Source organism: Parasteatoda tepidariorum, chromosome 3 (genome assembly GCF_982258835.1).
Source record: "Parasteatoda tepidariorum strain Cologne lab strain chromosome 3, Ptep-v5.0, whole genome shotgun sequence".
NCBI classification, from domain to species: domain Eukaryota; kingdom Metazoa; phylum Arthropoda; class Arachnida; order Araneae; family Theridiidae; genus Parasteatoda; species Parasteatoda tepidariorum.
In genome coordinates this window covers 46,453,402-46,470,344 of record NC_141757.1, presented here as the reverse complement: position 1 = coordinate 46,470,344, position 16,943 = coordinate 46,453,402, and the positions used below count along the sequence as shown (strand labels likewise).

General features: G+C 28.6%; 1 protein-coding gene across 1 annotated transcript in view; it reads left to right on the top strand.

Moving 5' to 3' along the window:
• The window catches only part of LOC107447019 (peripheral plasma membrane protein CASK), a 622,119-nt gene that overhangs the window by 456,812 nt on the left and 148,364 nt on the right, over positions 1 to 16,943 (top strand). The window contains 1 exon segment of the mRNA XM_071178929.2: positions 14,730 to 14,807. Within this exon segment, the coding sequence (XP_071035030.2) occupies positions 14,730 to 14,807 (78 nt within the window).

Sequence of the window (16,943 nt, the reverse complement as noted above, 5' to 3'; positions counted from 1 at the left end):
TTCTAAATAAAATTTCCAAATAGCACTGAAATTTATATAAATCTAATAGTAATCTATATCAATGAATTGAAACGTTTATAAATGAAAGTTTTCACACGATTTATATTTTGCATTTTTAGTTAGTATTTTAGTTTATATTTTGCATTTTTAGTACTTCATTTAAAAAAAATATCAGTATGCATACGAATCCAAATACATTTATATAAATGTCTTCTCTCGTTTATGTTACAATTTTGATTTGGTTAATTTTAGATTCATTTTAGACATTTACAGCAGTAACTAAAGTAAATATTCTTTATTTAAAAAAAGTACATCAAATTAAAGTACATAAAAAAAACAGTAAAGTGTAGTTTTACTTTTTAAAAAGTGCATTTATTCAATTTATTTCAAATACTTTTCAATAGAAATATTCGTTTTTCCGAAGAACATCTTTCTTATTTAACATTTGCAAACACTCTCGCAATGTAATGCCCTTAGAAAATGTATTCGGAAAAGCTTTTGAATAATAAATGCCGTTCGAAATGTCAGTTGATAAACTCATCAACAGATAGTTGTAGAATCTACTCGCGTGTTTGGTATTCCTAAGGCAACCCTCCCCTAATACCTTTAGCATAGTTTGAGATTAAACTAGGATTCCTGCAATCGCTCTCTCTTTTACCATTTCTCAGCATTGCATACATCAATGTATTGAGCTCTGGACATACACAAACTAGCAATTTATATCGAACCCAATATACGGTGATTAACAGCTCTCGATGAACTTTCATCTCTGAATGAGGAAAGTTGACGAATGATATTTCCCCGGCCATTTCAGGCAGATATTTCCAGTTACAGGATTGCGAATTTAATGTCTGATTCGTGCTTTTAGTTTAAAATGTTAATGTTTAGTATTTGGCGTTAATACTGTGTTTGAAACCTTTTAATCTGTCTCCTCTTGAGTATATGTCTATTTATATTGATGGAAATGATAATTACGAACTCATGTTAGGGTGGATTTATTCACCCGGTTGACATTTCGTACTGTGGATTTCATTAAGGAAGATTTAATTTGGAAAGTCTTGCGTGATGAGTGAAGTAAAGCATCTAAATTGCGAGCAAAGTTTATTTGTTTGTAAAATTTGATATCGGTTAATTTGTAATAAATGCTATTGGTTTATGAAATGCTGGGATTAAATGTCCGTGTACTATGGTATGCTTTGATTTGTTAATTAGTATTTACAATAAAAATTAAAAATGATTTTTAAAGCTCTTTTAGAAAAGAAAATAACAAAAACCACATTTTGAGAGTTTTGAACTGAAGCTAAAATATTGTATAACCATCGTTGAACAGCCGACCTAATTTTATGGGTTTACGACTACTTATGTTCAACTCTGTAGCCTTGTAATTTTGAACCCAATCCAGAAGACAAGGGAACTCCTGGATGGAGTATTGTGAGAAATTTGTCTTCGTGGAGGACTTTTTGATGGAGCTAACCCGCATTTGCGTTACATGGAGAGGAAGACCACAAGAACCTCCCACGGTTAGCCTGACGGCAAGGGGACTCTAACCCATGATCTGTCTACCACTGAGGATATTTTACGTAAGCACTGTGGTCGGTGCAAGCCGGATGCGGAATTCGTATCGACTGGGATTCGAACCCGGTTCGCCTCATTGGAAGACGAACTCTGTACCCCCTAAGCCATCGCGGCTCAAGCTAATATATTATTTAAGACTACAAAAATAATACTACACTGTAAAGAATAACTTGGATTTTAAATTACCAAAAAAACTTAATTATTTAAAAAAGCTATCGCCCATTTAGCAAGATTTTTTCAATTGAATGAATATTATTATAATCAATTAATAAGTGTATTTTTATGAAACCAAGCAATGAACCGTTGGAGTAACTTTCCAAATACTAAAATATTAGATCAGAAATGCTTGTCCTTTTCGTAAAACTGCGCGTATTTTTATTTATTACCCAGCCTTTAACACAATTTTCTTAACAAGTATATAGATCACAAGGCTATAGAGGGATAAAACTTAAACTAGCAGTCAAGTTATTAACACTACGTTATAACAACAGTCATAAAATAGCATATTATACGCTAGGAAATATTATTTAATTAGCTGTACATTAAAAAGCGTGACGGCATAACCTCGACAATTTTTTCAGAAAACTTATTTTCATTTTCAGTCGCATAAAAAAGAAATAAACTATTTAGAAATACACACACAGTCTTACTCAGGATTTCTTAAAGTAGCACATCGCTTTCTCAATAGCTTTACTCGCTTTCTAATTATTTAAAACTCAAAATTAAAAAAATGCCTGCAGTTTTGATCTAACAGCCAGATTTTAAGGTACTAAGATGCAATCGTAAAGGTTTGCCGGTCTTAATCGTAAATAATGCTAAATAATTAGTACACACAATATTTTAAGTTACAAAATGAGATGCAAAACGAATTTCTTCTGATTGAACATTCCCACGGATTTGAATTCTTAACCGTTAAAATATGGGGAGCAATCGCAATCAAGAAAATATGGTCCCTATATTGTGGTTAAGTGGACGGTCAAAAGTTTCTGCTCCTTATTGTTAATAACTTTTCTTTTTCAAACCTTTTTTTCATCTCATAGAAGTTGAATTTCTTAAGAACTATTTTTACTTCTCAAAACCTATTCGATCATTTTCCTTTATGCTATTTAAAATTATATAGATTATTTTTTTATAAAAATATTTATACCTTACAAAACTTTTTGACCAACAGTAAGTTAAATAATGAAAAATAATAAATATTTCTTATTTGTATGCAACATTGAGTAACCATTAGTATTTATTCATTAATTTCAGTTTTCATATTTTTATGTAGTTTTTAAGCTCCAAGTTTGGATACATTAGAAAATGATATAACACGAAAAGTTCTTTCCGGATAAAAAGAAAGAGAAAAAATAATTTGGCGAAAAAATTTTCATTAGTGTATAGTATTTATTTGTTTTCACTTGTATAATCTTTATATATAATTACAAAAAACTATCAAATAAATTATAGTAAATGTTGAAATAAGAAGCAAAAAACCGTCCTTAAAATAAACACTTCTTACAATTTATTTAAAAATTATGCTTTAAAATTCCATCGGCACCATTTGAATCATTCTACTTGAAAGTAATATAGATAATATGAAATCTTTTAAACATATTAAATTTAGTAATAAAAAAAACTAAATTGTTCAAAATTTTATTATTAAATCAAGTATGATTAAATTGCATCCAAGGCATTTTGTGTAGCATGACCCAAATGTGCAGCATTTGTTATATCTCTCTGATATATTATGGTTACTTCCTGTATATTTGAAAAGTTTAATAACATGAAGGCATGATTGAACGAACTCAATTTCCTTAATGCATTACATTTTATGCTTTCATAAATTATTGATTTAGACTTTTAGATATAAAAACCTTTTACCGTAGATTACTTAAAAGATAAATCGTTTTGTCAACGCTATAATCTTGAGCTATTTCCGTTAAAGTTAAATCGACTGGTAATTGATTTCATGTCTATTAGATTTTGATTGCCCATTACTTCCTAAATAGAGTACAACGGTTCGCTTTAAAACACTGATTCGTAAGGTTAATTTAACAGCGGTTGATTCACCATTAACTGCTACTGGTTACTACAATGTTACGGGAACGATTTGATAGACTACTAAACACCATTAAATAGGTAAGTTCATTTTACGAACGAGTGCTTTAAGATTTGAGTGTTCGGTTATTGATTAAAATATTGTTTAATAGAGAAAAAGGAAACTTTAAGCTGAAAAGTTTAGATTTTTTTTTACTAAAGTAGTATGAAATTTCTTAGCAAAATTTATAAATTGTTTAGCTTTCTTCGACAATTTAAAAACATATATATATTCGTTTATCTAACGAAATTGGATAAAAATATGAAACAATTAAAAATTCAAATATTTTTCCCTTACGTCTCAAATATTAACAGTAAATATTCCAAATTTAACCGAAGATACATAATAGTATCTCCATATTAAAAAATCGTAATCATCGCTTTAAAAATTCACGAGATATGACGTTATACGCAAAAAGTAAATTTAACCAATCCGAACTTAGGAACGCTCTCCTGACCAAACTATTGGGGTTATATTTTCCAGGTTGCGGCTACCCTCTATTTTTTGGAGACAGAAATCTTAATCTTTTTTCCAAAAAAAGATATGTTTGTTCAACGAAAGTACATTTTTGTGTCTGATTTCTTAACTTAAAATATCGTCTACATTATCTAATTAACATATTTCAGATCACCCCTTCGAACCATTAAGATTGAGTCCTAAAACATGAAGAATCGTTCATTAGATCAAAAGATATTCTGGGTGGACTTTTTTTATTTTACGCACTATACATTCTCTTAATATGCCTTAGACTATTGCATTGAAATCAACATAATGTTTGTAATAATAAAAATTGTTTTCATTTTTTCGTGTGTTTTTCCTATAACAGAACAAGAAGTGTCAAGTTTTTCGTGGAAGCTAATAACATATTTCATAAGAATCACCCTCTTTTGACAATAAATAGTTTTGTAGAACAAACATTTTTCTTCTTTTTATAAATAAAGGGGAAAAAACATGAACCTTCAGAAAAGTTTAGATAGTGATAAAAGGTGAAAATAAAATACCTAACTTTTTGATTTATAACAAAAGTTTCGTGTCCCACATTTTTTTCCCTGGTTTGAATATTAAAAACACATTTCCTTGACGTATTACGAATGATTTACCATTTGGATTGCATTTCCATTTTTAGATCATAAAAACATTGTTTTAAACAGTAAAGAAGTTTAGATGTGATTTAATAGAAGTATAAACAAACCATTTCACATTTGGAAATAGCTTACTTCTCTTTGCTGTAAATACTGAAATAATTAAAACTTTTCCCTTGTATGTTTTTTTTTAAATTTTATTAATAAAATTACTAAATTGATGATGCGCATTTATGTTTTTTGATATTTTAAATTATTATACTTAATTTAATTTACTTGTTTTAGAAAAGTAATTTTGTATTATGTTTTTACTGATTTTTAAGTTTTTGATAATTTTTTATGATAAAAGAAATCAGTGTTATTCAAGTAAGCTATAGTTGGTTCGAATAAAAATAAAAATATATATTTTTTTTAAAAAAAGTAGAAACTGGAAACTATACAGCATTAAACTTCCTGTTTAAGTTTACTAACTGCTACGTTTTCTCTCACTATTAATGCTGCTAGAGAGTTGAAATTTGGCGTGCTGATCAACCATTTTTCATTATAAAATTAGCGAGAGTTTTTTGGAAACTAAAGTTTGTTCCAAAGTTATTGCAATTTTAAGTGCTTTTTTCGTTTTTTCTTCTAAATAATAATTATTTACCCATTATTGTAGAAAATTTTATCTCCTTGGTGAATTTCATCTTTTTAATGCACGCTTGAATTGATTGTTGAAGTTTAAAAAAAATTTTAAAGTTCGGTTGAATATTTTTTTCAAGTTCATGTATTCTTTCATTTTGTTGCGTATAACGCTTCCATAAAATGTGCTTTCATAAAAGTATAATAATTGCATATTTTATGCAATTTTGCATATTTTATAACAAAATTTTCTTTTTTATTTTCATTTTTAAGAAGAAGAAAAACAATGATGTATGTGAAGCAATCACGGGGCTTGATGAGCTGTAACTCCTTGTGGCTTAAAGTTTTGAGGAAAAAAATCAAACATTTTCTAAAAGTTACCGTTCTCTACATACACCAAACCAATAATAGGATTGTTTTGGTTCTAAACGCTTGAACCGAAGCGGTTCAAGCGTTAAAATGCTAAAATGTTACATTCGCTTTCAGTACTAATCATTATTAATACCGAGATGATCATATGTCTGTCTTATGCGATTTTATTTTTGATATCTCATGTTTATTTTTTAACATGAATTTTGTTAACTTGAAGCATGAATTTAAGTCTTCTTAATTTTAATAAAATCGAAAAAATTAATTTGATATAAGATAATTTGGTATGTATTCGTTTCCCTTACAATCAACAAGGCGCTTAAGCGCCACTGGATCATACCTTGTCCCTTTATGCAATTATTTTTTTCTTTAGTTTCTGGTTTGCTACTAGAAACTTGGCGATGGCTTTGGCCCTTTTGCTAATATGGAACTTACCCAAGCCTATTATTTATAAACTTTTTTAGGTTAATGTGCTTTAGAGTACTACTCTACCTTAAAAAGAAGGTTAAAAATAAAAACGTACTGTGAACAAAATAAAGAACGAACAACTCTAAATAACTTTTAATCTAATGATCGGATTCTTACGTTTTGGAACTTAATATTAAAGGTTCGAGGGTGTGACCTCAAATATGCTAAGTTATTAGTGCAGACCATATTTAATTTACCAAATCAGACACAAAAACGTATTGTCTCAACAAAAAAACATTTTTTTATTCGATTGATTCAAATTTTTGACCCCTAATATATAGGAGGTACTAGACATGGGCCCCTTTATGTTAATTTTACTTTTTACGTATTTCAACTAAATCTGAAGAACTTTTTAAACGAATTGAAAGATTTTTGCCCCACAGTTATGAAATTTGTTTATCCAAAGATAATTCCATACAAAATATTAAATTTATTATATATTTATTATTTTATTTAATGATAGTCGAAAACATTCTGTATTGTAAGGTATACAAATTTTTGCATCATTTTAAAAAACGCAATTTTAAATGAAAAAATACGATATTTAAGCGAAATCGGTCGAATAATTCCTGAGAAATCGAATTTTAAAAATACGACTTTTTCGAAATTTGATTTCTCAGGAACTATTCAACTGATTTTGCCATGTAAAAATACATTTTTTAAAATGCTGTACGAAAAATTATATACCCTATAATTATTAAATTAAATAATAAAAAATATTAAATACTCACTAAAAGTTATTTTCTGCCTGAAATTATGTTTGGCAAAAGAAATTTTATAAATGTGTGCAAAAAGTTTTCAACTCGCTTAAAAAATCTTTTGAGATATAAAGAAATACGCCAAAAGTAAAGTTAACATAAATGGGACTCTGAACTTTGAATCGCTCTCCTGACTAAACTATTTGGATCATATTTCCTAGATTGCGGCTAACCTTTATATTTTGGGGTCAGTTCAAATCCATTGAAAAATTTATGTTTATTTAGAGAAAGTACGTTTTTGTGTCTGATTTCGTAACTTAAAATATTGTCTGCACTTATTAATGAGCACATTTGAACTCATGCCCACGAGCCATTAAGATTGAATCCTAGAACGTGAAGATCCGATCATAAAATAAAAAGTTATTCAGAACGCACTGTTCATCAAAATTTTAAACTAAAACTCAAGACAGCGAGCTCTATGATTTTTAATAGTTGACTAGTGACATTTAAATACGAAAGTAATTTTTTAGAACAAAGAAATTACGGAAAGACACTATTTGAAATATTTATTTTTGTTTGAGTAAATATAGAATATGTATCCTATTTATGGATATATTTTTATGAAAATATTTCCATTCTTGTATTCTAAAAATATATTGATTTCTCCCTTATCGTTCAAGCATGTCCTTTAAAGTAAACATATTAAAATATTTACATGCCATGAAACTTACTTTTTGTACTATAAACCCTTACTGTTAAGATTTGATCTGGAATTTTGTTATAAAAGCAAAGCCTCTGAATCCGTTTCGTTCTACCTAAAATAAAGAATTGTCCAACTAGCTAAAGATTTCCCCATCCAGAAAATAAATAAATAAATAAATGTGATATAAGTGAGTGACAGTCTTTCAAGATCTTCTGTAAATAGTGCTTCTCCTTTATAGTGCTTGGTCGGTGGAAAAGTTTACATTAAGTTTACGAGTGGATAGATGTGTCTGCTCGTTAACATGGTTTTACAAAGCTCTGTCTATTGAATCAAAGCCATGCTCTGTCTATTGAATCCTTCTATTGAATCAAAGCCATGATTTTTACTATATATATAATCTTGCCGTGAAGAATTATCTGCGCTTTAGAACAGACAGATAACTTAAATATTTTACAAATTAATTTATTTTTTTTTAAATTGCCAATTTGGCTACATTTTTCCATCTAGATAAAAATTATCAGAATCACGCCTTATTCTCAGTTTTTGCAAATTTTTATGAGCCCAGAAAATGCAGCATTAAAGTAAGTTTTTAAGTATTAAAAAATTAGGCCGCAAACTCTTTTCATTTCCTGTGGCTTTTCTCCGTATTAACATCTCCCACCTTTTTCCGAATAAGCATAAATAGCGGTAGCTTTAAACAAGCTAAACTTGTCCCAACAGTTATAAGCAACTGTTGCAAACTCACAGCATGTTTGAAAATACCATATTATTCGCAAAAAAGCATTATTTCATATGACTACGAAGTTTTAGAAAAACAATTTTAAGATGGTTTTTCGAAGCTCTGTCACCAAAGAAAATATATAAGCCTCAGTTTAAACGCTCTACTATTGAAGCAGAGCGATGATTTTAAACCATATATATCCTTGATCTGGATATCGTCTTGCCTTGAAGATCTGTCCTTTAAAATGGACGAATAAATTAAGTATTTTAAAAGTTTTTGAAAGTATTTAAAAATCGCCAATTTAACATTTTCCCACCTAGATTAAAATAATCAAAATCGCTCTCTTATTCTCGTTTTTTTGCATATTTTTATGAGCGCAGATACTGTGACATATTTGAATATGTTTTTAAATATCAAAAAATTAGACCACAAACACTTTTAATTTTTACGAAATTATGGCTTTCCTCCATATTTATGTTTTGCGCCATTTCCAGAATAAGCATAGACAGCGCTGAATTTAGATAGGCTAATCTTGATCAAACAGTCACGAGTAGCTGTTGTAAACTCACAGCAGTTATGAAAATAACATATTATTCGCATCATTTCACATCACGACAGAGCCTTTGAAAAACAACCTTAAGAAAACGTTATAACGCCGGGAAAACGCATCAAAGCTACTTCTGTTAAACTTTCTGTTTCATCAAAGCAACTTTCTGTTAAAGAGTAGTTTAAGATTTAAAGTATATAAAAATGTGAGTTCAGATAAGTGAACTATAAATTTTTAAAAGCAAAAAAAATAACAATAAAAAACCAAAATGCAAACAATTATGACGAATGATTACTGAGGATATCGCAGTGCGGAAATAATTCTGCCACAATTGGCTTGCATTTTGGTGTTTTGAAGAAAAAATTTTTATTTAAAGCTTCATGGTTCACTCTTCATATATCTGATGCCTCTTTTTTCCACGCTTTAAGTGTTAAATTACTAATGTAAGTTTATCGGAAGTTGCTTTGATGCTTTTCCCCAGCATTATAACGTTTTCTTAAATATCCACTTAAAACCATTTCTCTATTACAAACAGCTTTGATCTAGATTTTATGTTTCTGTAACTCTCGGGAAGCTTAAATAAATGAAACTTATTCACAAAATGATTTTTTGATGTTAATTTTTAAAAGATGTTTTTTTTTAATTTTTTTTTCAAACTACTCTGAAAATTTCTTACAAACTCTTGCAGGAGTTTTTTCTTAAAGTTGTTACTATAAAGGTGTGATAATCTTCATTGGTGCATATTTTATTTAGAAATCATAGTTCAAACAAGTAATATAAGAAGAAAAAAAAATTAAAGGTCAATTCCCACTTAGAACAACAAAGAAATTTTTTATTTTAGTTACTTTTTATCAAAAAATTAAAATTGTTTCTCCCATATAAAACAGAAATTAATTAATTAAATTTAATTAATGAATTAATATTTGAAAAAACGGTATTAACATCAAGTGTCATCCACTACAAGTTTAAAAAATTTGTTTGAACTTAAGTGGATGAATTAAAACAAATTATTAACGATTGAAAATTTGAACAAGATATATAAATATATATATAGGGAGAGTGTGAACTAATAGTAGGAATCGAAAAACAAAAGCGCGTGGTATCAGACAACTATAAAAGTATAAATTTGGTGACGTAGACCACGCGTGATACCACGTAATGATCTTTATCGAATAATAGTAGGAATCGAAAAACAAAAGCGCGTGGTATCAGACAACTATAAAAGTATAAATTTGGTGACGTAGACCACGCGTGATACCACGTAATGATCTTTATCGAATAATAGTAGGAATCGAAAAACAAAAGCGCGTGGTATCAGACAACTATAAAAGTATAAATTTGGTGACGTAGACCACGCGTGATACCACGTAATGATCTTTATCGAATAATAGTAGGAATCGAAAAACAAAAGCGCGTGGTATCAGACAACTATAAAAGTATAAATTTGGTGACGTAGACCACGCGTGATACCACGTAATGATCTTTATCGAATAATAGTAGGAATCGAAAAACAAAAGCGCGTGGTATCAGACAACTATAAAAGTATAAATTTGGTGACGTAGACCACGCGTGATACCACGTAATGATCTTTATCGAATAATAGTAGGAATCGAAAAACAAAAGCGCGTGGTATCAGACAACTATAAAAGTATAAATTTGGTGACGTAGACCACGCGTGATACCACGTAATGATCTTTATCGAATAATAGTAGGAATCGAAAAACAAAAGCGCGTGGTATCAGACAACTATAAAAGTATAAATTTGGTGACGTAGACCACGCGTGATACCACGTAATGATCTTTATCGAATAATAGTAGGAATCGAAAAACAAAAGCGCGTGGTATCAGACAACTATAAAAGTATAAATTTGGTGACGTAGACCACGCGTGATACCACGTAATGATCTTTATCGAATAATAGTAGGAATCGAAAAACAAAAGCGCGTGGTATCAGACAACTATAAAAGTATAAATTTGGTGACGTAGACCACGCGTGATACCACGTAATGATCTTTATCGAATAATAGTAGGAATCGAAAAACAAAAGCGCGTGGTATCAGACAACTATAAAAGTATAAATTTGGTGACGTAGACCACGCGTGATACCACGTAATGATCTTTATCGAATAATAGTAGGAATCGAAAAACAAAAGCGCGTGGTATCAGACAACTATAAAAGTATAAATTTGGTGACGTAGACCACGCGTGATACCACGTAATGATCTTTATCGAATAATAGTAGGAATCGAAAAACAAAAGCGCGTGGTATCAGACAACTATAAAAGTATAAATTTGGTGACGTAGACCACGCGTGATACCACGTAATGATCTTTATCGAATAATAGTAGGAATCGAAAAACAAAAGCGCGTGGTATCAGACAACTATAAAAGTATAAATTTGGTGACGTAGACCACGCGTGATACCACGTAATGATCTTTATTGAATTTATCTGACACGGCGAATACAAAGTAATTAATTATTTAAATGTGCGCAATAAACTATTTTTTGTTCTAATACAGCTATAAATTAGAAATTATCACTGATGTTATCTTTAAAATAAGTTAAAAACTGAATCGCTAATAGTATAATTCAAAACAATGACGACAGCTTAACCAATCAGAAAATTCCATTTCGTTTTCCGCTCATCCCTATTTAACTAATATTTGAAATAAATGTATTTGAGCATGAGTGGATGAATAAAAAGTATTTTATTAACGATTGAAAAGTTGAACAAGATATAGGAAGAGTGTGAACTTATAGTAAGAATTGAAAAATTAGCTTAAACATGTAAAATCTATATATATATTTCTCTTACACGGTGACAAAAAAAAGCCTCATTACAACTCCCCGAATGGCAACGCTGGAAAATCGACCAATGATTGCCGCTAAAAAGTCACATGCCAAATCTAGATGTGGTGGCTCAACATATAGCGCTTTTAAAAACGGAAACTGAAATAACCAGAAAGAGCATTCTCGCTAAATGTTATCTCTTCCGAAATTCACCCTATCAGCTGCGGCAATAGTATGAGAATACTATTGAGCTAGGCAAAAGTGAGTAGTCTTTATCGATCGATCTCTAATTTAGTATTTTGTCGAAAGCGCTTTTTTTCACGAATTTATATATTACGAATTTATTTGACGATTTTTGATTTATATCAGCAGTTTATTTGTTTTATTATTGTTATTAGTTATTCATTGAAAAATGAGTCTCTGTCGTGCTGTTACGCTTTAAGATTTTATACTATAGCACATTTCTAATAGGTTTAACGAATTACATTTCATTTACATGAATTCAAATTTATTTCAATGACTTAGTATTTACTAAAAAGCTATAATTTCTTTTTTTTTAAAAAAAGTTGTTATATGGATTTGATTGATTGTTTTGAATTCTTAGAATTTTGTGCATTTGCAATGTGCCTAAGTTAGTAGCGAGCGAAGCGAGCTTGGTTTGCGGAGCAAACCATATAAGATTGCGTAGCAATTTTCGGGGGTTGGCGAGCGTCAGCGAGCAGGTGGCGCAGCCCACTAGTATATAAAATAATATCAGTTTTTTTGCCCGCCAAGTTTTAGGATTTTCTTCTTTCTGTTACAATCACTCCTCAATGTTACAGCATTTATTTATTTATGATTCTTATTTAAATAGTCCGAGAAGAAAAGCTCAGTTTTATGCAGGAATGCAACTGATATGTAGCTAATTATTTTCATTTCTAAGCAACCCATGTGAAATCTAATAAACTAAATTAATCTCATACCGTTTGTACTTCATATGTAACGTTTTAGTAAGTCACATTCTGCTCAGACGTAAATAACACGTCCAATTAAGTCTTACAATAGCTCCATTTCTGTAATAAGTTTTCTATTCTAGGTACAAATGAATTGTTTCTAAATGAGACAGACGCTAACAGTAATTGAAATCAGCTCTTGCAGTAAATGAAAGTTGATTTGAATCACTGCTTTCGGATACACGGAAGCGAAAGGCATTCGATTTCCTCGTTTGTTTCCACACTCCAATAGGGTCGTGTTTCCGTGGTTTTAGAAATTCTTCAACCTTTCCATTATCAGTTAAACTATTCTATATCTCTTTAACGGAGAGTTAGTGAATGAAACTGTTAACCTTTCTAGTTATTATTTAGAATAGGAAATGACAGACGAAGTCACAGTTTTCAGCAGAAAGCAATACTCAATATAAGTGTTGCTTTTTTCTCTCGTAAATATAATAAACAACTCTGAAATTGAGACAGCACCAAAAATAAATTTAAATAAAACCGTATCTATGAATGGTCATGAAAATAAGGAGTTATTAAAAGCTTTAAGTTGATCACCTTTTTTTTTTTTTTTTTTTTTTTCAGTTGTCAATCATTTCGTTTATCATTTATTCTCAAACTTTTTTATAATGAAAAATTTTGAAAACTGAAATTATTTTTTGAAAAAGTTGTCATGCATTATTACGTCATCAAAAAAGGGTTATCATTATTATATTATATTTTGTATTATGAGCTCTACGTTGATCGTTATTATTTTAGTTGTTAATCATTCCGTGTTACATTTATTCTCGAACTTTTTTATGATAAAAAATTTTAAAAATTAAAGCTAGTTTTTGAAAAATTTGTCGTGTAAAGTACATTACGTAATAAAATAAGGAGTTGTAAACTCTACGTTGATCTTAATTTTTTTAGTTCTTAATCATTCCGTGTAACATTTATTCTAGAATTTTTTTTATGATCAAAAGCTTTAAAAACTTGAAATATTTTTTTAAAAATTTGTCATACATTTCATCATAAAAAAAGAGATTTTTTATAAATAAAATTGTCGTGCAAAGTTCATATCATCTAATAAATTGTTATTTTTTAAGTTATTAACGTATATGTTTTTAATTATTTTATTATTAATATTTATATTTATTCATCCATTTAATAATAAACAAATAATATTTATTATTAACGTTTAATATTATTATCCAACTAAATATTCAAAAATATGTTATGTATCTTTATAAAGTTTCTTGTATTTGAATTGTTGATAGAAAACATTAGAGTTTTAGGTTTCTAAACACAAAAAAATTGAAAAAGAATTATTCATTTTCAAGATTTTAAAAGTCTTTTTCCTATTTATTGCATCAATAAGTATAAACACTATTAAAGATTCGAGGGGGGAAATTATTATTATTGCATGAAACGCTTAAGATAAGAATTACAGTTTACACAGCAAAATCTTCGACTTAAAACTATTTTATTTAATATTTGATTATTTTTTACTAAAATACGGATGCCGAAGTGACATTTTTAGGTAATATAAGATTGCTTTCGAATCCGTGATTTCTATTTACTCTTAATGTAAAATAAATAAGTCATTACCTGTTTTCAGATGTTTTAACAATTTAATTATGTATTTGTATCATCGTTATTTATTTGTTATTAATATTAGTAGCCATACAATATTAAATTTAAAAAACCGATCTGTTTTTCATTGTTATTTATTAAATTTTTATTTATTTATTTTTTATTTTATTTAATTTTTTCTTCTTCTTCTTATTATTATTATTATTGTGGAATTTTACTTTTTATTTGAATTAAAATGTTTAGCAAAATCAATATCTAATTGCGAATAAGTTCTATAAAATGGTTATATTTGATAAAGGCAAAAAATTTAATAGTTATTCCTGTAGTTAATAGCAGAGATACCTTTAGTACATACTCAAAAGAAAAGGAGAAATAAACTTTCAAGTTCAAAAATAAAATGTGATTTCATGTAACATTTTGTTTTAATGTTTTCCATATCTTTTATATTTTGTTTTTTGATATCTTCAAAATAATTTAAATATTTTAACGTATGTGCAACTAATTTTTATTTCATTTCTTTTACAGTTATATGATAGAATTAATACTCGTTCCTACAGTCCCATCAAGTGCCCACCGTCCGATGCCTTGGAAAGAGCCAAAGAAGTGAGTTACTAAATAGATTTATTTCTAAATCATAGGTGGCAGCACCATATAAGATTCAGTAGATGAAAATATGCTGCATTAAAATATCATCCACTACTAAAATCATTATTCTTTTGAAAATGTTCTGAAAATTTGCTCTCCACGAAAATGAACTATTCAGAATTTGTGAGATATAAATAAATAAATATAGCAATCTTTTTACGAAAAATATGTTACTTTATTCCTTTAAAATGAACTTCCCATGTCAAAAAAATATGAAAGTAAACGTGAAGATTTTTGAAGAATAAATTTTTGTGTTCTATTTTTTTAAATTACTTCTAAATAGAAAGCTTGCAAAAAAAAATTATCCTTCCTAAATATAATGATGTTCTTTCTCTCTATATATTCCATGCATCATTGAATTTTCTGTAAAATAATTCCATTTTTAAATTTTCTTGCTATTTTTTATTTACGTTTCAATGTTGTAGGTATTTTTTAATTTATTTTGAATAATATATGAGGGAATTAATGTTAATCATAGCATTAAATCAAGAATTCGTACTTTTATAAAACTTTTCACGAACCTTTGAAATTATTTTAAATAAAGATAAGAAACATGTGGTGCTGCCATCTCTTATGAAAACTATATACCATATTAATATTTATGAAATGTAAATTCAAACTTTATACAAAAATAAAATAATTTAAATTAAATGCTCGATCTTATACTAAAAATTGTAATTCGCAGTTATTTGTAATTATCTTATTTCTTGTTTGTTTTAATGTTAACAAGCTTAATATCCGTTCTACTTAAGGGGCAAAAGGTAAATTATGAATAAACTACATTAATCAACACTATGAATCATACTCATCCTCAAAACTGAGAGAGAGCCATAAATTGGAACAATTCAAAAAATTTAAAACAGATTCATTTTATTATTAATGTTGTTGTAATTATTATTACTTTCTATTCTCTGTTGCGTGTATCGGTGGCTTTACAATATTAGATTGAGAAAAATACTTATCTAGAAGTTTATCGAATGAAAATAAAGATTAACTCTATTCAGGATCATTTGACGTTATTGCTCGAGACCAACTCATGACGATTCAAACTTACCACTATCAAGCAATTTTTTTCTGATCCTTATATCCTTTAATAGCTAGCAAGCATCATATCTATATTAATTAATTTGATATATTTTAATACAGCACTTATTACCTCAGTACTGTTGGTACTAATTAACAAATTAAATTAAGCATTACTGGCGTAATTGTAAACAAAACAAACACGTGGTTTCAGATAATTTAAGAAATATTTTTCGGTGACGTCACGTACCATCCATGTTTATCATTGAACTTACCTAATATAACGAAAAGAAATAATTAAACATTTAAAGACGTGCAATAGATTCTTTTTTTTTTCTTCATCTAATAGCTAGCAAGTATCACTGATGTTTATACTTTAAGCATTTGGAGAAAAAGAAAGAAAAAGAATTGCCTACTATTTTATTTATGATAATGGCTAATGCTAAACCCATGAAGAAATTCATTTTTCAGTCTACTCTTCCGAACGATCTAGTTGAAATTTTTGAACGACCTTGGCGACCTTTTACCTGCTGTCCGAATTTTAAGACCTTAAAACAAGCGTGTTAAGGCGTTATAAAAGAAACAAAGTCTTCATTTAATTATTATAGATTTTTATATTTAAACTATGCGGTCAAAGCAATAATCTTACATTGTAATTTTACTAACACATTTTGTTTATTTGAAATTATTGCAATTTCTATTCCAAATTTATTTATTTGAGCCCTAATGGTACAAAAGAATTAAAAATAACAAATGTGGAATAAGCAATAATACAATAGTAATATGAAACTGCATCTTTACTTTAAATCCAGTCTCATCAAAGTAAGGATGTATTTTTGCAAATTTTTTTGCAATTTCATTCGAGACTTGAGAATTCCCTGAGGCGCGAATGACTGGATATTATTAAAATAAAATGATTAATTGACTTCTCAATTTACGTATCGAGTTTTTCAAAAAAAAATTAGGAATCGGTATTAATTCCACCAAGCAATCTTGCATAAAACTGATAGGCATATACTGACACAGGGTTCCCACGGTCCTTGAGAGTCCTTGAAAGTCCTTGAATTTTTT